Genomic DNA, 25569 nt, shown 5'->3' on the forward strand with positions numbered 1-25569 from the left:
TGAAACTCATGTGGAATCATACCCAGGTAGTGTAGATTCAATTTTGTTCAAATCATGACCCCAAGGGCAAGGGTGGGGCCAAAATAGCCGAACCAAGTTTTACATAGGAATATTTAGGAAAAATCTTTAAAAAATCTTCTTCTCAAGAACCACAGGGCCAGGAAAGATGAAACTCATGTGGAATCATTCTCAGGTAGTGTAAATTCAAGTTTGTTCAAATCATGACCCCTGGGGCTAGGGTGGGACCAAAATGGCCGACCCAAGTTTTACATAGGGATATATAGGGAAACCTTTTAAAATCTTCTTTTCAAGTACTTCAAAGCTATGATTTGTGATATATATATATATGGAATCATCCTCAGGTAGTGTAGATGTAATCTAGTTTGTTCAAATGATGAACGCCTGGAGGGGGGGGGGGAGTAAATTCAAGCCCGATGTGCTCAGGTGAGTGCTGTAGCCCCTGGGCCTCTTGTTTATGTTTTATGTTTTAAATTACAGTTAAACTCAAATTTTCAGTTTTTCCATGGATGATAAAATATTACAATTTAATTTATGCGAGCCAGTATAAAAATATTCGAAAGAACATTTAACCAATAAACATATTTACATCATACTATTAAAGTGAACAGATACCAGCAAAGGACAGTTTATTAAAAAAGAAGAAAAACCTTGCATTGTAGGCAATCGTACAATTGGCGATGAGGAAGTAGGAATTCCGTTACAAACATCTATTTCAGGTAGGTTGTTACAATGTTGATGAAATACCTTTATACAGTCTTCGACAGAATCACTGTAGTCTATATCAATATGTTTATAAAATCTGATACTTTTATTAACATAAATATATGTTGTATATTCACAGTAATATCTGTCAGAACTTGTGGTTATTTAAGTTTGCACTCTATGTGACATGTATACACGCTTGAACAAAATATTGAAAAAAATAAGTATTGTACGTTAAATAACAAAAATAATCTAGATTAATATTTAGTTGTTTACTTAAGATGCACCTGAAGTTCAAGAAGGAACAGAAGAAGCGAAGCACCCTAAAACTCAAAGCAATGCAGATGGTAAAGGTTTAAATTGCCGTAAACGTATTATTTCTAATATCGTTCAAATAACAAAAGTTTTCAAAAGCATAATTTCGAGTAGAAAATTATAACAAATTGATATTAAATTTTGATTTCGTGTCTTTTCTTCATGATGTACATTCTTTCTTCGTAAAAAAATATCTCTTTCCTAAATATATAATGTTCCTTACGATAAATTATTTATTTGTTTGAGATAATGAACATTTTTAAACTTGATCAATAGATTTTCCTGCATACAGAAGAATATTGTTCTTTTTTAGATAAAAAAAAATGTGATAAAAATGCCATTAAATAGAAAGTAAAACCATTGCCATATATACATTTATACATGTATAGAAGTATGAAGCAGTTTTTGTCTTTAAAGTTCTGCCTTCACCCACCAGTATCTAAATGTGTTTAATTTTTTTTACATACTTTTTTATGTTTAATATTTTAAATTAAAGTTTAATTTGAATTTAAGGACAGATGATACAAACATTTTTTCTTCTTTGGAGGAGACTTGATATCATGTCTCGAGTTTAGAAAAGTGGATAATTCTAAGATATTTTTCTCAAAATAAAAATGGAAAACGAAATAGACTTGGAAAATTTAAGTAATATTTCAATAAAATTACAAATATGGATAAAACACACTTTGTTAAGGTTTACAGATGAAAATAAATTTTAGAATATGCTTTTTTGGTGCTAAAAGTGTAATATAATCTTCAGAAAAGTATACCAAGCCAGGTGAATTTTATCAGGAAAAGTAAAATAGTAAATACTACCGTATATGATATAGATGAATTTTTGTCATTTTGTTTTTCTTCCTAAAAATTTGTATTTTTCTAAGGTTTATATTGCACTTTTAGCACCAAGATAACATATTATGAAATTTGTTTTCACCTGAAAACCTTTACTTAGTGTGATTTGTCTATTTTTTTTTCATTGAAATATTACTAATATTTTCCAAGTCTATTTCATTTTCCAGTTCCTAGGATAAAAAATTCTAAGAATTACCGGTATACACCTTTCTAAACTTGTGACATGCTATTAAGTCTCTTCCAAACAAAAAATTGTTTGTATCATCTGTCCTTAAGTTGTTTTCCTGGATGAAAACAAATTGAAATTTAATGCATGTGAGCCAGTAAAAAAATATTCGAAGATTGTTTTTTACGAATAAATATGTTTACATCATGTACTTATTCAGTAATGATGTACCAGTGAAGTAAAGTTTATCTAAAAAAATCTTTTCTCACTAGGTAATCGTACAGTTGGCGATAAGGCGGTAGAATTTCCATTACAAACACCTAATTCAGATAGGTTTTACTTATATGTTGTTACAATGTTTATGAAACACCCTTATCTTTACAGTCTTCGACAGAAATACTGTAGTCTAAAGAGTTTAATAAATCTGGTACTTTTGTTAACATTTATATATGTATATGTTCTATAATCACAGTAATATTTGTCAGAAGTTGTGCATTTCAAAATCTTTAAAAGGAATCGAGACGGATTTAATTGTTTTAAGGTTTGATTTTTTTTTAAATCTTGACGTGAATGATAATATCACAACAAAATAGTGTTATAACCATTATGACTTCAACTTTCCCATCGTCAAGTATACCATTATCATCTGCATGTTAATGGGGTTTTGTTTCCTAGTTTGATCGATATGCTAGAGCATGCTCAAAGTCACATACATTTCTAAAACGAGTGAAGCTAAAACAAGAATAGAAGCTGTTTCGTCTAAAGACAACATTTCAAAAATTTTATGGTCGATACAATTATGCAATAAGCGAATAAAAATTATAAATTTTCATTAAGCCAAATATTGATACATGTAAGAATGCATTCGTTTTTGTCGAATTTACATGTTTAAATTTCATGAATAGATTTTCCTGCATACAGAAGAATATTGTTCGTTCTTAAATTTAAAAAAAAATGTGAGAAAAAATGCCATTAAATAGAAAGCCAAACTATTGCCATATATACATTTATACATGTATATAAGTATGAAGCAGTTTTTGTCCTTAAAGTTTTGCATACACCCACAAAAATCTAAATGCGTATATTTTTTTTACTTATCTTTTTTATGTTTAATGTTTTAAATTAAAGTTTAACTTGAGTTTAAGTTGTTTTCCTGGATGAAAACAAATTGAAATTAAATGTGTGTGAGCCAGTATAAAAATATTCCAAGATTTTTTTTTACGAATAAATATGTTTACATCATGTACTTATTGAGTAATAATCACCCTTACTAATGTGTTCGGAACCTTTTTACTTTTCGGTGTTCTGCACGTTATAAAACCCGATAAGTTCATAATAGGTTTTGTGGTGGTTCTGGCGAGACTTAGGGAGACTAGAGCGAGATAGGGTAAATTATTCACGGAAATGTGGCTAGGGAGAGACTTGCACGTGAAGACACGGTAAAAAAATCAGTTTTCACCACCATATAATATCTGTAGAAATGTACTTCATGTACATGTACTTCAAATGTACTCTCTTGAATTAATTAAAACTTAAATAAGTATTCTCTATGATACAATTTCTGCAGTAATGAATTAAAATTTCTTTTAGAACAAATATTTTTGCATGGAACCGGGACTATATTTTTTGGCGTAAGATTAGCAAACAAGGAAAAAAAACATGACTTTAACTGACAAATCAGCTGATTGAGAATTGCATTATGGGATACTTGGGATTTTACGCTTGAAAGAAAAGGAAAATCTTATGGCGATCGGAAAGGCACAAAGACCATTTTTCCATCCATTTCGTAAAAATGAAAAGCATTTTCGAAGTCGAGATGAGCTTATGCTATACCCCCGGCGTTGGCGTCGGCGTTAGCGACGGCGTCCCAGGTTAAAGTTTAAGGAGCAAGTCCATTCCAAAGTAACAATAAGCCCTACCTGAACCAAACTTGCATGGATGATGCATCTAGGGATGTACAATACCAGACTTGCTTCGGATGCTGGATCTGACCTTCATTTTGAAGATGAGCGACCAGGTTGAAGGTTTTGGAGCAGGTTAGTTTTTGAAGCAGGTCCATTCCCAAGGAACTATAAGGCCTACCTGGACCAAACTTGCATGGATGATGCATCTAGGGATGTACACTATCAGACTTGCTTCGGATGCTGGATCTGACCTACATTTTCCAGATGAGTGACCAGGTTAAAGTTTTTGGAGCAGGTCCAATCCAAAGGAATTATAAGCCCTACCGGACCAAACTTGCATGGATAATGCATCTAGGGATGGACACTACCAGACTTGCTTCAGATGCTGGATCTGACCTACATTTTCCAGATGAGTGACCAGGTTAAAGTTTTTTGAGCAGGACCATTCCCAAGGAATTATAACCCCTACCCGGACCAACCTTGCATGGATGATGCATCTAGGGATGGACACTACCAGACTTGCTTCGGATGCTGGATTTGATCTACATTTTCATTTCCAAGTAACTTTAAGACCTAGCTAAACCAAATTTGCATGGCTGATGTATCTAGGGATGGACAATACCAGACTTGCTTCGGATGCTGGATCTGACCTACATTTTCATTCCCAAGTAACTATAAGCCCTACCTGAACCAAACTTGCATGGATGATGCATCTAGGGATGGACACTTCCAGCTTGCTTCGGATGCTGGATCTGACCTACATTTTCATTCCCAAGTAACTTTAAACCCTACCTGAACCAAACTTGCATGGATGATGTATCTAGGGATGTTCACTACCAGATTTGCTTCGGATGCTGGATCTGATCTACATTTTCATTCCCAAGTAACTATAAGCCCTAGCTAAACCAAACTTGCATGAATGATGTATCTAGGGATGGACAATACCAGACTTGCTTCGGATGCTGGATCTGATCTTCATTTTCATTCCCATGTAACTATAAGCCCTACCTGAACCAAACTTGCATTGGTGTTGCATCTAGGGATTGACACTACCAGACTTTCTTCGGATGCTGGATCTGACCTACTTTTTCATTCCCAAATAACTATAAGCCCTAGCTAAACCAAACTTGCATGGATGCTGTATATAGGGATGGACACTACCAGACTTGCTTCAGATGCTGGATCTGACCTACATTTTTATTCCCAAGTAACTATAAGCCCTAGCTAAACCAAACTTGCATGGATGATGTATCTAGGGATAGACACTACCAGACTTGCTTCAGATGCTGGATCAGTCCTACATTTTTATTCCCAAGTAACTATAAGCCCTAGCTAAACCAAACTTGCATGGATGATGCATCTAAGGATGGACACTATCAGAATTGCTTCGGATGCTGGATCTGACCTATATTTTCTATACAAGAGACTAGGTTAAAGTTTTTGGAACAGATCAATTTGAATGAATTTGAAGTCCTTGATATCTGCAGTATTAACAGTTATGAATATTTGTTTACACTATACATGTTTTTCACGCTACACGTGTAGAAATGTCTAAATGCCATGTAAGGGGTTAAACACAACGTGCAAGAATATTGTTCTTGGGATGAATACTAAATATTAAGAAAATATGATGTGAGATTTGCATAACTTAAACTGATAACATTCGTCGAGGTGAGCTTCGTAATCTTTGATTACCTATGTTTAATAAATTGTATTATTTTCATGTTCACATTGACAAACAATTCATTTGTTATATAAACAGTGGCAGTCTAGGTTTCTCAAAGTCATGCTGCCATTGAAAGCGACATGCGTCTCTATTAATTCTTTTGTTGTACTATCGGTGAATACAGTTGTCAGGTGGAGTCCCTGGCCAAAACACGAGAATAGTTATGTACAACTGTTTTGTTTATTTAAATTCATGAGACGATGCTCGTTTTCCGTACCTTTGTTGAAGCGATGGTGTTCTGAACTTGACACAAAGCACATTTATTAAACATATTTCTGTCTAATTTACAAAAGATTAAAAACGCCCGTGAAATATTTCATACTTTCTAATCTTTGGATTTTGTTCATAAGAACAGTTTTTTTTTTTAATTTTGCACTCTATTGACATGATCATAGATTGACCTGAACAACGTGTTCGAAATAAAATGTAAACATGTACTTGTATTTGGTGTAAACGTTGCTATTCAACGATTGGTCAGTTGCTCGTGGTAAGATCCTCTGTGCGTATTAATAACAATAGTCATATCAGGCAAACAAAGGTTGTCAGTGTAGATGATAATACAAATTCTTACCAGCGTATCGATCGCAAGTGTGCTCTAATTTTGATAAGATATATTGTTATTTTAAGCCACCCCCTTTAGCCACCATTTTTCTGTTAAAAATCATGAAAGTGTTTCAGAAAGGTCTGGAAACACATTTTTCACAGGAAATCTTTTCGAAAGAAACAGAAGGTATTCGAACAGACTATACCAATATTTCTTGTTTTATTGCCAACTTTATTCATAAAACCGGTCCCATCCTATAATATTTGAATGGGTCAACCTAAACCACGTGTCTTGAATTTAAATCACGATAACATTAGTAGGGGTGAAGATGTACCTGTGAAGTAAAGTTTACATGTATCTAAAAAAAACTTTTCACACTAGGTAATCGTACAGTTGGCGATGAGGCGGTAGAATTTCCATTACAAACACCTAATTCAGGTAGGTTTTACTTACATGTTGTTACAATGTTTATGAAACACCCTTATCTTTACAGTCTTCGACAGAATTACTGTAGTCTAAAGGGTTTAATAAATCTGGTACTTTTGTTAACATTTATATATGTATTTGTTCTATAATCGCAGTAATATCTGTCAGAAGTTGTGCATTTCAAAATCTTCAAAAGGATTCGAGACGGATTTAATGGTTTTAAGGTTTAATTTTTTTTTTAAATCTTGACGTGAACGATAATATCACAACAAAATAGTGTTATATCCATTATGACTTCAACTTTCCCATCGTCAAGTATACCATTATTATCTGCATGTTAATGGGGTTTTGTCTCCTAGTTTGATCGATATGCTAGAGCATACTCATAGTTACATACATTTCTAAAACGAGGGAAGGTAAAACAAGAATACAAGCTGTTTCGTCTTAAGTCAACATTTCGAAAATTTTATGGTCGATACAAATATGCAATAAGCGAGTAAAAATTATTAATTTTCATTAAGCCAAATAGTGATTGACGTTTTGAATAAAACGATTTTTTTGGCACATAATAGGGTTATTTGGGAAGTTCGTTGACTCCTATCATTTTTTTCTTATCTATCGTCATATACTGTATGTATACTATAAAAACGGGCTTCATATTTTAGCTGCTTTGGCGGAGACAACAAAGATTAATTCAGGAATACCGCTAAGAAATCATTTACATATACATTACACTGAAGGGTCATGTGTAGCGCTAATTTATGATAACGCCAACAACTCCATACCCAGTGATAACGCTAAATTTTGAATACGCCAAATTATGTACACGTACAGATGGCGATGCCATTTTAAGTTATACTCGGGAAAAATCCTGAATAAAAACCTAAAAATGTTAAAGGAATAAAACAAAGTATCATAAGTAAGTCATGCATGTGTTTATGAATGGTACAGGCGGTATTTGTGTGACAGAGACTATATACGGACGAGGAAAATCTGCGAAGAAAAGGGTTATCTGGTAAAATCTGAATAAAAACTGGTCATCTTCCAAGAACAGGAACGTCATTGAAAGACATAGGCGCTTCAGAGTTGCTGATCTCGTGAAAGCAGAATTAAGTGGTCAAAGAAATAATTAAAACAATGACAAAAGAAATTATAGAACGAGAACAAGTGTAAGAAAAATGAATGTCAAGTGGTCGGCCCTTTGGTGTTTGGTGAAATGCACATTGACCTTAGTGTCTCTTGAAAGAACTTAATTAGTGGTGTATGCGTACATACCAAATACGAAGTCTTTATCTCTCATGGTTCATAAGTTATGGTGAAGGTTAAAGTTTACAGACGAACAGACAAACAGACAGGACAAAAACAACATGCGCCACCAATCAATCAATCCGGGCCCATAATTATGTCTAAATGTATTTTTTAAAAATATATTGCACCAATTCAACAATGAATACATTGAGTTTTGAATACTTGAATTGTTACATTAGAAGTGATCCAGAAGAAAAAAAATCTTCAATTGATGAAAAAATAATGATCCAATACTCGTACGAAACTTTAATTATATGTCGTATGAGCGTGTCTTCCTTTTTTCTTTCCGTTAAAACTCTTGCATTGGTAATAAATGTATTGTATAGTGTATTTTATTTCATGGAAATATCAGGTATTGGACTGTGAGACAGAAAGAATATTTTTCTGAAGAAACCTAATAATCTTTTCGTTTCCAAATTGTAAAACTGAAGGATATTTTAGCTTTAGAAATATTTCTATTGCATAAATAAAACTAATTCATTGATACATGCCTCCTAATGAAACTTAGTACTGTGAACTTCATCTTTTTATAAAATACAGTTTTAAATTTATTTCGTTAATTGTGATGAAAAATTTTGATTAATTACAACAAAAATGACGCAAAAAATAGAGAAAAGGGAATGGATTGTCATACTGGTTGTTAATTTTTTAAAGTAATATCAAGGACAAATAAACACTTAACTTAAAGTGAGTAAAACATGTCGTAAGGATAATCCAGAAATCAATATAACACCGGCTCTCCCTCAAACCTACATGTGTAACTAGTCATTTTGCCCATGGTCTGTGTTTCGTAGTCAAACCAGTTGTTAAACATAAATGTTTATCACAATAAGAAGCTGACTGCACAAAACACGTGCCACAAATGATAGTTTTTGAAAATTGTCATGGGACATTGGTTTTCATCGCTGGTTATTGATTTTCTTTCGACAATTGTAGAGAAGATCCATTGGTTATATAATAATGTGAAAATATTCATTTCTACATGTATCATGCGGTATTTTGAAAAAGAACATTCATTAAAGTGAACACTAGGAGGTTTTGTTAAGTGTACATTTTGAGTATGCTAACATAGCCTTAATTTCGTGACATTTATGCTGACAACTGCCCGAACCAAATACATGTATGTTCTCAATAAGTAGAACAATCGAAAATGTATGACAACTTTCGAGAGAATTGGTATTGTCAAGACGAATGCTTAAAACCAATGCATTTACAGCATACAACATAATAAAATATCCGGAACATTTACTGGAATTATTATACCTCGGAGAGGAGAAAGACCATTCTAAAATTAAAAAAAATAATTTTTTTTTTCAAACAAAATTTCACAACAGGCCCTTTTTAATTAAAGGTTTGTATATATAACCATAGAAAAAATAACTATTAACAAATCCAAATTTTGACCAGCAGTATTTACTCCTCAAATCACTTGCAAATGTAAAAACAGTTCCTTCTCAGTATTTGTGAAGAATGTAAGGTAGAAAATATAAACAGCATCTACGTCTTCAATTCTTTAAAATACATGTTTGCATATTATCTTTTTAATTATTAATTTTAGTTTACAATCTGCATGCGCAATAGCAATCCATACATTTGATTTTGCATATGTATATTTCAGGTGAATTTGATGTCTGTAAAGAAGAGGAAAAAAGTAGAGATAGTAAAGTTTATCAATCGAATTACACTGTAGGGGATATTAAGTTAAAAATGGATTTAAAATGATATATTAATGGCTTTTTTACACTTACATCTCAAAAGAAAAACAAATACTTTGTGGTTTATAAGTATACATTATAAGATAACATGTGACTGAGAGCATATTTTTTTTGTACAGTGTAGTTGTGTCATATTTGCTTGTTTAAGTGTACATTATGCTTAACCTTTTCACTTACATGTATCAATTCGTTCAGTAATTCTAGTCGGTTACACAGGATAAAATAAATTGAATTGTGGGCATTCTATAAAAACGAAATTTAGAGATTTAACCCTCTTACATGTGAGTTAGTATTTTTAGCATGGGCATATCTACATAGTTTTTTAGAAATTCATTTCTACACTTATTTTGTACGTAATATACAGCGAATAAGTCTAGAGTTGTTCCGAATTTGACCTCTGACATGGCCCTCTATTGGATGTTGTTAGATGTTAGTGTAACGAGTATGCGAGAGGATCTTAAATCTAATTTTAATTAGATTGAACAAATATACGATGATTTTGCAGGTAACAATTTGATTGGTTGATAGAATTTGACCTTTGACGTGACCCTCTACAGGATGTTGTTTGATGTTAATGTAGCAGGTATACGAGTGAATCTTACAGAATCTTACATGTAATTTTAATTGGATTGATATACTGTGAAATCATAAATTTTCGTGGGGGTTTAATTTTCGTTGTTTTCGAGGTATGAAGAGACCCACGAATTCATGTCCACCACGAAATGTTAAATACATAACTACTCAACAATTCTTCATCCACGAATTCAAATCCCCACGAACCAAGAATTTTAACTCAAACCACGAAAATTTGACCTCACGAAAATATGTGATTTTACAGTATATATGTAAAACATTCTTAGCGTTTAGTAAAATGTCATAATATTAAATGTAGAATTTTCTAGACAGATCGTAGTTCTTAATTATATACTTTCTATTATCTACATGTACATACAGGTAAACATAACCAGAATATCGGATTTCTATGCATTACGTAAGAAAGCCAGATTAACTAAATTCAGCAGAAAATTTTGTCACAAGGCAGTCAGAAAAGATATTCATAGAATGATATTTTGCCAATAGTTTTTTACTTTGTACCAATTTGTTCCTTCTATCTTTTTTGCGTTGTTGAATGACTTTGATCATGTAGCACCAATTGATAAAAAGTATTTTCGAGCATGTAAAACTCTTTAAAATGTATTATAAATATATATATATATATATGGGTACTACCGATATAGACAAATATTTCTAATAGTGTCTTATAGCGTAAGTGACAAGAATTTCAAATGTTTTGTGGTAGTGGCTTGTTTGATCGATTTTTTCCATAAATACAATTAGAAGGAAATCTCATCATTTGTTTTTCATCGGCTGTAAGAATACATTCCAGTCAAAAAGCAACAAACTCTTATATGAAATATCTATTGATATTGTAACCCGGTATCCAGTAAAGAGGAATGAGTTCTTTTGGATGTAGATATGTTTTATTGATGTCAATAAATGGTATATGTAAAAAAAAGCCTGATAATAAAATAATAAAATTAATAAAATAAAATGCAATACTTATATCACAAACCTTAGCCAAGAATTACTTTACTTTACTTTTTTTACTTGCTGCTGTTTATAATTAGTCATTATAAAATCATTTAACTTCTTAATTGTTTCAGATGATCTTTGATAAAATAAATAATGAATGATAAACAATTTCTCAACAAACGAAATGAAAGGAAACAAAATCAAAATAAAACCAACATAAAAAAAAATAGTACGCCACAACATGAAACATGCAGAGCATCCATATGACATACATGAAGAAAAAACAAGCGAATACACACAATAAATCTTAACTCACATGAGGTGTGAAAGTTTTAACATATACACCTTGAGTGTACAGCCATTATGGCAATAGAAGGGCAATATCCTGTATATAAAACTTAGGGTCAATTTAATTTTAAGATAGATTTTAAAATTTATTAAGAAAAACAAAATTGACTTTCTCATATACAGTGGAGCCTCATTAATCTGGACGCTTTGGTCCCCAGTCAATATGTCCGGATATGTGAAACGTCCGGTTACATGAATTACCAGTTAAACAAGACAAACTAACACTTAAAAATTCTGTTCCAATGAAAAGTCGTCCGGATACTGAAGCATCCGGATATCTGGCGTCCGAATATCTGAAGGTCCACTGTATAATGAAAACTGTTTAATCCTATACCTGAATAATCCGAAACAAAAAGGAGAATGACACTCCGTTAAAAGAGCCAACCGACGAACATTTTAAGGTAGGACACAATAGATAGGCCATATTTTTCCTCAAATTCATTTTTTCTGAAGCTTTGATATTTTGTGCTAGGATACAATATACTATGTTGTGCGCGGGGTGTATGCTTCCAAAGCGAGAGAAAGGGGGTCAATGTAGAAGTATATATTGTGGAAATATTTATACACGTTTATAAGCGACAGGTAGTGTTGATAAAAGACCTTAATACTAATGCCAAACCAAAAAGTAAAGTCTATAAACTTACTGAAGTATAAAACAAATCAACTTAATTTTAAAAAATCAAAAGAATAAAAACAATTAAAAACAAAGTTAACTTTCATATTCAAACATAACAGGCTCTAGATGTGCGAGGAGCGATTGTTATCTGGTCTAAATCTACGTAATCATAAAAGATAAAATCTCTCCAAAGGGGGCCCTCGCCCAATCCCTGCATTGAGTACACTTTGTCCTTTCTTCGGATCATTTTAACCTATATATTTCGCCTGTTAAAAATAATAGAAACACTACATGAATGGTGTATTATGAATAAATCTCTTTTGTTTCTGCAACTTTTATGTTATCAATACATGCATTCTTAAGCATTTATGACAGTGATGTAGAATCTTTTTTGGAGGGGGGATACCAGAAAAAACCTTGACATAAGTTGACTAGCTATAAAGGGGGGGGGTATCGAAACTCATAACTACTGTATTTCAGAGTGGGTTGAAGGTCCCATCTTTTTTCAATAACCATTCTCTTTTTTTTAACTTAAACATACTACATAATCATTGTTTGACTATGCTGCAACTAAAAAAGGGGGGGGGGCAACTTGACTTTCGATGAACATTTTCTTTACACAGGTACTTGTGGACAGGACCCCCCCCCCCCCACACACACACACACGATATTCAACCCCGGGGCTTATTTGACATTTTTTTTCACAACTTATATTTAGTAACCTTATTCAACATGTTTGCAATAGGAACAAATCGTCAAAACCCCAAAATAATCGATCCACAAAAATACCCCACTATACATTATATTTTCAAAGGGGGGGGGGCTGATACTACGTGTTTGTATGATATATTAAATTAATTTTCCTTTCAATTTTTGCAATATGTGGATTCATTTTTCCTTATCTGAAAAGATTTCATATTTTACAAGTCACAATAAACATGTAAAGCCAGCTGTAAAAATGCACATTTGTAATAAGGGACGACAATTTTCTGAGGGCAAGCATAATTGAAAAAAAAATGTTTTGGGTACAATTACAATTTTACGTTGACGTATAATTAATATCAATTAATGTTCACCCCTCCTCTAATTTATTATCGTATATACACGTAGTAAAGTTACCCCCCCCCCAAAATGACCTAAGACACCCCCCCGGTCCATTCCTAAAAAATATGTACTCGGTACAATACAATGCCTCAATATCAAACAAATAGTTTACTGCCAAATGTGAGCTCCTGGGGGCAAAGTACACAGCATATAAATACTACATGAAGGAAAAATTTTTTGCGGTGTTTAAGACAAAACAAAAAGCTTAATATTTTCAATAAAAGGGGTGTAGAGATAACGAACAGTATTCAATCTCAAAGTCCATAAAACAATAATCAAGAGCAGAGGAAACACGGACGTCCGAATCATCAGAGGTAGGATCAGGTGCCAAGGGATGAGTGAGCATCCCCTGCTGACTGGTCACACCCGCCGTGTGCTCCTTGTCATGATCGTGAAATAACGGAAAAATCCGTCGTCCATTCAGTGTATAAATAATGGACTAATAATTGGTTTGAAAAACATTCAGTCAGCATTTGACTCAATGATAAACTGTATTTGCTGACAAGGTCATTGTATCTACCATAGAACTTAAGAAATGATGTCTTTAAACAAGACTGCTGATATTCTTGTTTCATCAACTTGCTTGTCAATAATTTACCTCGTTTTAGAAATTGTTCATACGTAGAGCATGCTCTTGCGTCTCCAATCTACTGAGTTATATACACTCCGTATGCAGTATCATTTAATAAATGTTGAAAAAAGTTAAACAGAAATTATGAGAAAACGTTAAATGTTCAAAATCATGTCGCTTATAAACGTGTATAAGTATTTCCACAATATAAACTTCGCACTAACAATCCCAAGAAAATTTTTGGGTATACACCCCGCGTACAACATGTTGCATACACCCCGGACACAACATAGGTTTTTCGTCAATATCTTTATATACGAACTGTTTTATTAACAGACAATTTGTACAAACATTTATCTAGCAATCATGTATTTAACAATAATATAAAAGTGATGATAAAGCAAAGCTTTCTTCAGATATTTGATCATAAACACAGTGTTGCGTCAATCTTGCTCCGATCCTCGGTATTGTGTTGAGGTGTTTGATAAAACTAGAAGGTTTCCAGTGAATTCATAGATATCCATATACTCCTCAGATAATGCTTTCTTCCGTAGGCATATGCTTTCTGGCGAAAAATATCCGTAAGTTGAGAAAATGGACAAAGAATCTACATTGACCCCCTTTCTCTCGCTTCGGAAGCATACACCCCGCGCACAACATAGTATACACCCCGCATGTTGGGATATACACGGTGATACAGGGGTCATTGGTTTTTATAAATATAGAAAATTATTCTTTATTTATCCAGTATTTTAAAAAAAATTAGTAAACATAGAATCCAGGGGTGTTATGTACTACCTTAAAACATTAAAAATCGCCGATATCACAGTTACATGTAGGCCTACATGTCCATTCTCGAAAGTGGCCCCCAAACATGGCAGCCAAGAAAGCCGAAGAGTGTTGACGACGTTCCAGTAGTAGTGGAAAAGCGAACATGTAGGTTTCCTATGATTTTAAACTTATTGAAAATAGCTTATGCATTATAGATACTATATAAAATGCTTGACTGGAATGTGTTTTATAAGTAAAATACAAACAATTATAGCAAGGCTTGCGGGGCAAAGTTGGACAAAAAAGATACTTCAACTTGGCAAATCTGTAAAGGAATATATAGAAATTTATGTCATTAACAGTTATCTTTTATCAGTTATCTGGGTATCAATGAACATTAGACATGATCTACTTGTGTACACGCAGTTCTCACATAGGCACCAGTTATGAACGTGCAATTTTGTTTCCTTGACAATCTTAACAATCAATTTGAGGAATTTGTGATCATATTTTCCTTGTAAAAAATCATATATATATAACAACAAAAAAACTTCCCCATTATTGATTTAAATTGAAAATTACATATTAACTATATTGATTACTCGTCAACAGAATCTATTTAATATTAACATCATGATGATATTTGATTCTTTTTAAAATTAAATTCTACATGGAGTCTTCGTGTACTGTTCCTTATTTCTTTTCCAGACATCCTCAACAGCAAGTTCCAATATTTCCAAAGTAAGAGCCTCAGTCAAAATGGTGATTGATACATATTGATTTCTCTAACAATGGTCAAGTTTTTTCTTTTACTTCCTTGTGAATTTCTTTCTTTGTGAGATTCCACTTTTCAGAGCGTATATTGCATATGTTTGACAATAGAGTACAGCTCATTTTGATGATGATTCTAAATTATACGTCTGCATTTCAGTGCTTTCTTTTTTCTTATTTGTAACTATCTCTAGTTGGTTATGTAATGGTTTTTGTAGACGGTGGAAATGATCCAATATTTAAAGATCCCCATTTTCTTCATTTAGTGTTATTTCCTGATATGTCGGTTCATTTTCAGCACATACAATTTGTTCATCCGAACCTCCTCGTCTCCTTTGGTAAAATTCGTTCATAGCGAAGAGTATAACAAAAACTGTTATAATAACTATAATACCAAATGCGCCTAAGCGGAAATAAATACGCTTTCGTCCTAATTCATTGATTTTGCCGCTAAGTGGGTGAACCTTTGTGATGTTTTCTGTGTTTTATATAAAAAAGGATTATTTTTTTCATTGTTTTTTATCAAATAATTCAGTATCATGATAAAAATGAAATCCACAGGATTTCAGATACATTAGATAAAAATATCTTTAGTTGTTCAAAAATTGAATAAGCATTGGTTTACAAAATTGACAGACCGCGTCAATATGCCTGTTACATGTATAACATCAATTCTTACCGTAAGGTTTGGAATTTGGAAATGGGCATCCTGTCTCAATATTACAATCAACCTCCGAACAGTTGCAACTTCGACTACAAAGTTTGCCATATGATGGGAAAGGACATCTTTGTTTACAATTTGTACCAAAGTATCCTGGATTACATTCTACATTAAAATAGATTAGGTTTTTTCTAAAAATTCTTTTCATGGATTTCTTGAAATATTAAAAGTACAATACAAATGCCAAATACAAAAATTGTTTAAGGAATGAATTAATTAGCAACCCAAGTTATACTGTATACCTGGTTTTAGGCAGTTTACGCTTTATAATCGGAGAAGCTGTATTTAAAATGCATTTCTTATAAATAATTTTTCAATCTTTAAATCATGTAATATATAAAACAAGACGATTTCTCTGTGAAAAACGTCTTCAATTTAAAACTATTTCCAACGTAACGCTTACACATGTAGCGCATATATTGATACATGTTTGACGAAAGTCATTGTGACTAAGGCAACACAGGTTATACAATTTAGATTAATATTTAGCCAAACATGCCGCGTTAAAAGAGTTTAGAGTTGGTTAGTTAGTTAGTTAGTTAGTTAGTTAGTTAGTTGATAAATTTCAAACGTCTGAAAGAAATAGTTGATGAACATATATATGAAGATGAAAGCTTGATTAATTGAAATAGAGTGTTTTACTGAAATAATCATGCTAACATCTCAAAAATGTAATATCAAATAATTAGAATAAATTAAACGAGTGTTGTCCCAAAAAGTCGACGACAATGTTAATAACTTTGAGCTCACCTGAGCCAAAGGCTCAAGTGAGCTTTTCTGATCACTATTTGTCCGTTGTCTCTCATTGTCGTCGTTGTCGTTGTCGGCGTTGTCGTCGTTGTCATAAACTGTTCACATTTTCATCTTCTTCTCAAGAACCACTGGGCAAATTTCAACCAAACTTGCTACAAAGTATCCTGGAGTAAAGGAGATTCAAGTTTGTTCAACTTTTTCAAGGGGAGATAATCATGAATTAGAGAAAAAATAATGGCATTTAAGAAAATCTTCTTCTCAAGAACCACTGGGCCAGGAAAAATGAAACTCATGTGGAATTATCCTCAGGTAGTGTAGATTCAAATGTGTTCAAATCATGACCCCCGGGGGTAGGATGGGGCCAAAATGGCCGATCAAAGTTTTACAAAGGAATTAATAGGAAAAATCTTTAAAAATCTTCTTCTCAAGAACCACTGGGCCAGAAAAAATGAAACTCATGTGGAATCATCCTCAGGCAGTGTAAATTCAAGTTTGTTCAATTTCTTGATCCCCTGGGGGGGTTAAATTCAAGCTCCCCCCCCCCCCCAGTAAATTTTCAGTTTTGATATGATATGTGCTTTTTCCTAGCCAATTGCTTAGGTGAGCGATGTGACCCTTGGGCCTCTTGTTTAAACATGCAAGCAATACTTATAAATTTTGCATAGACATGATATGGTCAATGTTCTTTAAAATTGTGACTTTTTAGATACATATTTTTCATACTTATAATATTAGCACGATTTATATGAAGGCCGATAAGGCCTGTCGGTGCACGGACAAAAATCGGAATAATTTACACATATAATCATTACATTTGTTTTTATTTCTTTAGTACTATGTAATACATTGAACTCAAATTTAAATCACTGAAACCAAAATAAACATCTTAATGTTATGTCAAAATTTCATATAAATATCATTAGAAACAGACGATTGGTGTCATGATTTTCCTAGTATCGTTGAAATTGGGTATGATAAAAATGACGTCGTCAACCGCGTAGTCGGCACACGGAGATGTAATAAAATTTAATATCTTGAGTATGGTTAATATACATCAGAGACGGGAAAAAAGAATGCAAAAGTGACATTACACACCAGATTTTTATAAAGAAGTTATTTCTAAATTGCACGATATTCAATGAGAGTTTTTCTTCTGTACCGAAATAAGTAAATTACGGCATGTAATTAAATAGAGTACTATTTGATAAATGCAAACAGGAACAATCTGGACCGCGAACGACCTCATACAATTTGCATTCCCTGCTGCCTACAATCTAAGACTATCTTTCGACAAAATTTCGACTGAAATTTGAAGAAGGAGAGATGATTTTAAAAACAAAAAATCTGAACTCTTAACATGCTTATGAGATATACATAAACTTACGTAAACATAGGTTAGTTTTTTGGTCGTACCAAAAGCCACTGCAGCATATTTTCTGACCAATTTCACTACAATGAAAAGACTCCTTACAACAATATTTTTCCTATCAAATTTAAAATGTGATTGAAATACATTTTTGAAAAGATATCCTACCTTCCACAATCTTGACCCCAACAATCCAACCCGACAAGACAGGTGATTAAAAAAAGAAGGTGCGTACCTTTCCTTTTTGGAAACATCAGAGACCGTTTGGCTTTTTATTTTTAACTATTTACTACAACTATTTTGAAGTGAAATCTTTAAACATTATTCCATTTTGTTTTCTCCTATGGATTTTTAGGAAATGGTTACTCGTCCTAAAGTCCTAACTCATTTGATACATAAATTAACTTTCAAATCATGAACACATACGTCTACAACATATAGAATCAAGTGCAACATATCACAGGTTGTATCTCATGACCAAACAAGGAACTACTTTATTTAAGTAATGATGTGGATGTGTACTAATTTCATTAATGGTATATTAATCATCAAACAGCTGAAGTGTAGAAGTGTTCGCCTTTTCTCTTAAATATAAACTTCCGCGAATGAAGGCATAATCTCTTTTCTGTGCATAATGTTTTGAAATTAAGCTTAAGAACTTTAATTTATCATATATTTGCATGTTTTCAAAAACGTGAATTTTTTATTGTATATGAAATGCGAATATTATAAAATTCAGCATTAATTTGCTTCAAAAACTTTTCAAATAATTGTCTATACAAGCGTTCACATTTTTTGTGAATCAATGAACAAACTTCTAAAGCATTTCATCTAAATAATAATCAAATTGAGGCACAGAAAAGTTAAATAATGCTACAAAGCGTAGTTAATGTTTTTCTTAATTTCTTTGTATAAGCTGATACATGCACAATGACGTGCCATAAGTGTTCGTCAAAATTCAAGTTTCATTACGTCACATTACATTTTCACACGACTTCGTTGACGCTGTATCTTTTAACCATAGCGTCAATGTTGACTAAATAAGATTCTATCTATAGCATATCCATGATATCAACAATTATTTTCGTCTTCTGTGTATTTACAATCTAAACAAAATGGCTACCGTGCGTAAAGAAATGAGTACTGATGCGAAATAAGTCATTGTTTCTCTTTACCTGTCTGGCTTAAAACATTCAGAAATAATAAGGAGATTAAAAATTTCCCGGTCGACAATAAAATCTGTAGTTGACCGATATCGAAAGCGGGACAGTGTAGAAAAACATTCCGAGGAAAGGGAAGCAGGCAATGGTAAGTGACATAGACAGTCGCAACATTTTGAGGTTGGTAAAATAAAACAGAAGGAGAAAATTACATGTATCAAACATAACAGTCATATTCAATGAAATTAGAAACACTGCAATATCTAAACGGACAGTTCAAAAGAATTTGTACAAATAGGGGTAATTAATAAGAATTGTTCGAAAGCGCACCAGAATTTGCGAAGTGATTAAAACCGTTCTCCTAGTGTAGAGGAAACAGATAAAAAAGTATCGATAATTACTGGAACAGAGTAATCTTTAGTGATGAATGAAAAGAAAACGTTGGGACTGATAACCGATTATATGGAGAAAGTTGGCGAACAGTGGATGCCTTGTTGTCTCTCGCAAACTCCAACACCGAAGTTAAGTTTAATGATATAGGGCTACGTCACTTTTAACGGTTTAGGGATTGTGACTGTAGTAGATGGTTACATTAATGCTCGAATATACATGTACATTGATATAATTAAAGATCAACTTTGGCAAGTTAAAGCACGCCACTTTCCTTGAAATAACTATATATTTCAAGACGACAACGCCCCTATTCACATAGCTCGAATTGTTCAAGAATATAAATTACAGAATAATATGCATTGAATAGTTTGGCCCGCTCAGATTCCTGATTTGAGCATTGAGCACTGGAAAGAGAACTGAAAAATGGCAACAAAATATTCTTGTGTAAAAATCAGCTGGAGGCAGACTTTCGACGTATCTGGATAAACATTCAGATTTATTATGTTCAGAGCTTATTAAAGTCGATCCCAAGACGGATAAAGAAAGTTCTAAGGTAAAAGTACTAATAAGTATATAACTAAGTATATAAAATAATTTTATTTCTGTGTTTTATTCTTCCGAAGCCTCTCGTTACTATGGCGGCCACTTATGGCACATCACTGTTCATGTGTATTGTTAAAGTTTTGCATGAAATTTATCAAGTATTTAAACGTTTAATATGATAAACATAATAACCTGACGTATTATTAATTTAATAACTTATTTATTAAGACAACGGTAAACTTTAAAACATAGAACACTCGTACAAAACGTTTTTTAATGCATATCAGGCAGGAAAAAGAATAAATAGTCATGATGTTTTTTATCTAAATTTTGAACTAAAGCCAGTTAAAAAAATAGATTAAAATACATAAATTGAAATTTTATAGAAATATTGAAAATTGTTTGTGTTTATTTATTATGCACTATACATGTACTAGTATTTACATGCAACTTTAAGTACGTGTACATTCATAAAAAAAATTTGAAAAAAATAATTTCTGTTTAATTTTATTTCATTTTTATACTAGTGTACAAATGTTTTGTAAATAAAAATAGAAAACCTGGCTGATTCATTTTAAGAAAAATCAATACTCGTGTTGTTGTTACTGAGACAGGGAAACACTGTTTATTATTAACATAATAAACGGTCTCCACGTGCCACAGTGCAATGAATCCGCGTTTTCAGGAATCACTCCCTACTTCATAACTCCACTGCAAATGATTCCCCCACTGCGCCACAGTAGCGAAATTGCAGTAATGAAGATTAAAAACAGAACAGCGTCGATAAATTATTTCCTACATTAAATAATATTTTATATATAATATGAATACATGTCTACTTTTCATATTGTAATTAGTTTTTTAGTTTTAGTAATTTACACAAATCAACTCTTTTCTTATTAATCTAATTAATTCATCAATGAGACTCTCTTTGGTTATTATTCATGTTCACATTCCTCACAAAATAACATGTTTACAAATTCATAAAAAAGCTTTTGACTTGAATTAATTTTTGCCTCCTCTGTAATAAATATGTGATCATGAATGTGTTAGCCCATTGTTCGATATCTGGTATTTCTAGGAACATATGTTACAGAATTTAAGTAAATTTCTAAGACATGTTGGTCAAACGTTCCATTACTTTTCTTTATCTCACTGCATTTTGATGTAGTTCTATCTTCAGGTTTTAAAATTAGCAGTTAAGAAATCACGATTACTCATAAAAAGTATTTCTGAATCCACAGAGTTATGTAAATTTATCCACAGTATTTCTTTAAAGATAAAGTTTAAGGTTAATCATATCTTATATGGAAAATTGTCAAGTATCCAATATTTTTGCGGAAAAAGCGAATTGGAATATCAAAAATGCATTTTCTAATAGCAAATTGATCAACAAATACATGTATATTTTAGGTTAAAAAATGACAGGTATCCAGGCATTCAGAGAATTTTTCATGACTTTTATACATATTGTGTAGTTTTTTGTCTTTTATTTCCGTCTTGATTCCATAATACATAGTGTAAAGGATTTTTGCTATCATTGAAAGACACCACAAATCACGTTTTATTGCATATCATATTAATATACAATGCTATCTAAGGCTGGACGCAAGAAAATCTTATTTATCTAAACGTACTGTATTGATTTTTTCCCTTTTATAGGGTACAAATGTCAATTTTTATAAAACCCTTTCTAAGACTTCTAAAATACTTGAATCTTGCAAAGATGAATAAAATGAATATTGTTGCATGAAGAAATTTATTTTCAAGCTTCATTTTGATGCATTTCAAATTAAATATAATTTTTTGGAGATATCCTCCCTAGTTGATGATCAGATGTCCTTAAATTAAACCCATTCTTTAACAATTTTCAATTTTTATTCACAGGTAACACATCTACTATTGCATGTTAAATTGATATATATTAATTGTCTAAGATAATATGACCCCATTTTTACGTATTATAATTTCATGATAGGCTGGTACGTGTTCAGTAGATATCTCTTGTTCACCGATGCTTCTTTCATTTCTTTCACGCAGTTCAATCAAAATAAAGAAAAGAACGAAAAGCAAAAGAACACCTCCAAACACAAATGCAAGAACGCTTACATGTACAAAAAAATCGATTTTGGTTAAACTCGAAACCTTTCTCAATAATTGACGTTGTATCTGAAGTAAAAAAAAGAGTCTCTTAGAATATTCTCAAACAGAGTCTTCAGAATTTTAAACACAATTGTTCATAAATATGAAAACATGATAAATGATAAAAGAGTTCTATAAATGTATACATAAAGTCAGAAAATATCCAACCTTTTTAAACTTTTTAAAACATGCAGGTATATTGAATTAAGAAATAAAGTCCGTGTTTCGTGCATGTTGCAGGAGAACCTTCGAGGTCGAGAAATGTTGTTTAAACAATATATCATTTCAACATTTTGCTAAAATCGGTTTAAAGCGATCAAATCGACTAAATGCGACTGATCTTTTTCTTCTATAGAGAAATGAAATTGGTCACCATGTCTCGATTACGCTGTTTCATTTAACACCAGAGGGAAAATTTGTTTGCTAACTTGTGTATGGAATGAAGGTGATTTGAGCTTTCGTTGCATTAAAAAGAGCCTTTTTTATATTACAAAAAAAATTGTTCGGTATAAGTATTGATTAATTTTAATGAATATACAATAACAAAATCATGTTCCTGTTTTACTGCTCTATTGGGACTAAAATCACGTTGTTTAAATGTGTAGGGAGATCCGTGGAATAGCCCTGCTTAGCTATAAAAACCGACATTCATCTGCAACGTTATGAAATTTACAGTATTTATACTGCAAAAGACGACACATTGATATGGTATAAACAAGTATTTCATTCCACAGCCAAATATGCATTTGAATTGTTCAGATTTGATATGTGTTTCTGATCTGATAATATTTTGATGACATTCATGATTTATTGGAGAATAATGCCCGCGGCATTTATTTTGATTTCGGCAATAATCGTGGTAGAATTGCAAATAAGTTTCTTACATTTTAATTTTATTAAAAAAATATCCATTACAAGTGATCAGCTACATGGGTATTTCTGCTAAATTACCATCTCTTTATTTAATTTGTCTGTTACATGTAAATTACTCCTTGAACTGACTTCCAGAATTGCTCGTTTTTATCATCATTTCAGAATAGTAGAGGAGACCAACATAAAATAACGTCCACAGTTTGAATCTTACCGCATATTTCCGCCGAAATATGGCTGAAAATATTGCCGACTAGGTGTAAAGCACCAATTAATTAATCTTACCATTAGTTTTATTATTTAGTATAGAGCATCCAGTAGCATAGTTGCAGTCTTCTACAGAACAGTTGCATTTCTCTGTGCAAAGAACACCATATTGTGGAAATGGACACACTTCCACGCAATCAATACCAAAGTATCCTGGATTGCACAATGCAACACAATCTAAAAGGTTTCGTTTATCTCTTCATTATTAGAAGCTTGAAATAATAAAGAAAAGAATGATGCACCTTTATAAATGTAAAAATATACATTATACATTGCAGAATAGAAACATGATTATTTTTTACATCCATAAATCGTTACAAAATAATTTAAAGGGGATTTTTCGAAGTACTTAAACATAGTTTTTAAAGTCAATGACCAAATGGCAAATTGGTGGGTAATATATCATATATTTCTCTTTTATAAAAAACACATTCCTGAGTGTCCTTTTTATTCCAGTAATTACTGCAACATGTTACACCACTGCGTCTATATGAAAAAAAAAACATACTAAGTAGAGAGAGATCAATTCTAAAGTATATATTTAATTGTTTCAATGTATATTTTAATTGAAGAACCTATTTTTAATCTCTGTACTGATAGAAGAAACTTTTTTTAAAAAAGAACAATTGTTATAATATAACCTACCCATTACAAAGTAAACTTCTTGCTAAAATAAGATAAAAAATATGTTAAACATTTTGTTAATAGAAACCGTTTTTATGCATGAATGCTAAATTTATATTCACATCTTCTGTTTCATTAACATATTTGTTGAGCATGTCAAAAACAAATTGAAACATGATTTTTTTATTTTTGAATTTGATAAAAAAAATTGTCAAAACTTGTACACGTTTAAGATGAATAAAATATTAAATCTTTAAATTGATGAAAAAGAAATCAAAATTAATTTGAGAAAAAAACCAAAACAAATATATCTTTAATAGATTTAAGATTTTTTTTCTTACCAGAGTCTTCAGGAAAACATCCCCCCGCCATATGACAAAAGGCTGCTGAACAGCTACATTGATGCCTGCATGATAAGGACAGGCATTTGAGCAATTCTCTCCATAATACCCATTAACAATTAAATGGATATCTCTTGGAAATAATGCTCCTATAATTTTACGAGATAATCTAACTGGCTTAATCAAGCATTTGTCGATTTCATGTGAGTGCCAATAACCCGTGCAACATTTTTTCTGGCCATCTTCACTATTAAAAATACAAAACAAATTTAAACAAAAAAAAAGCAGGCGAAGATAAATAAACAAATAGAACGTTATATATTGCGTTATGAAATTTGAACTTCTCCGCTATAAAAGTCTCTTTCGTGTATTAAAATGAAATCTTACCTTTCACAATTCTGACTCAAATTTGATGGACCCACCAAAGACAGAATAAATGATAAAAGACAGATGTGTTTCCCATTTGAAATCAATACAAACATGAGTTTCTGCATATCTTGTGGCTCATTTAATCTCCTGAACAATTACATTTTTTTTTCTTTGTTGAAATATTTCCTTTTATTTTTCACATTGATAAGTACATATTATGTAATTAATAATTATGAACACAAATAAAAAATATTCAAATCATATGCATTTAAAACATTTAAATAAAAACCAGGATGTGTGTCTTTTTTCGACAATGTTAAATATAATTTAAAACTAAATAGTTTTCCTAAAATATACATGTAACTTCCTTAACAAAAATATTTCTCGATGTATGTTACTTGGAATTCTATTAATAACAAGAGACAAATAAGTTGATAAAAAGTTATATACCAAGACTTGCGATCAATGCCAACGGTTTACGAATTCTTTTTCGGTATATTTTATATGACCTTGTCAGCAAATGAATACAACAAGTATTATTAAATTTTTTAAACTATAATTGAGACATGTAGATCGTAATGTATATGCATAATTTTCTACGGATTTTTTCCGAGTGCCTGACAATGG

At 31.9% G+C, this 25569-nt stretch overlaps 1 protein-coding gene across 2 annotated transcripts in view; it reads left to right on the forward strand.

Annotated features, from left to right (window-relative positions):
* The window catches only part of LOC134282707 (uncharacterized), a 28435-nt gene extending 17588 nt beyond the window's left edge, over nucleotides 1-10847 (forward strand). The window contains exons 6-9 of one of the 2 annotated variants that reach the window (XM_062765113.1): nucleotides 681-737; nucleotides 1005-1076; nucleotides 6612-6668; nucleotides 9583-10847. In XM_062765113.1, coding sequence (XP_062621097.1) covers nucleotides 681-737; nucleotides 1005-1076; nucleotides 6612-6668; nucleotides 9583-9686 — 290 coding nt within the window. In that variant the 3' untranslated portion in view covers nucleotides 9687-10847. The remainder of the gene's footprint in view (nucleotides 1-680; nucleotides 738-1004; nucleotides 1077-6611; nucleotides 6669-9582) is intronic. The other variant, XM_062765114.1, reaches the window with a different exon arrangement.
* Nucleotides 10848-25569: the final 14722 nt, after the last annotated feature.

Source organism: Saccostrea cucullata, unplaced genomic scaffold (genome assembly GCF_032062105.1).
Source record: "Saccostrea cucullata isolate Sc308-1 unplaced genomic scaffold, CSIRO_AGI_Scuc_v1 ctg3159, whole genome shotgun sequence".
NCBI classification, from domain to species: domain Eukaryota; kingdom Metazoa; phylum Mollusca; class Bivalvia; order Ostreida; family Ostreidae; genus Saccostrea; species Saccostrea cuccullata.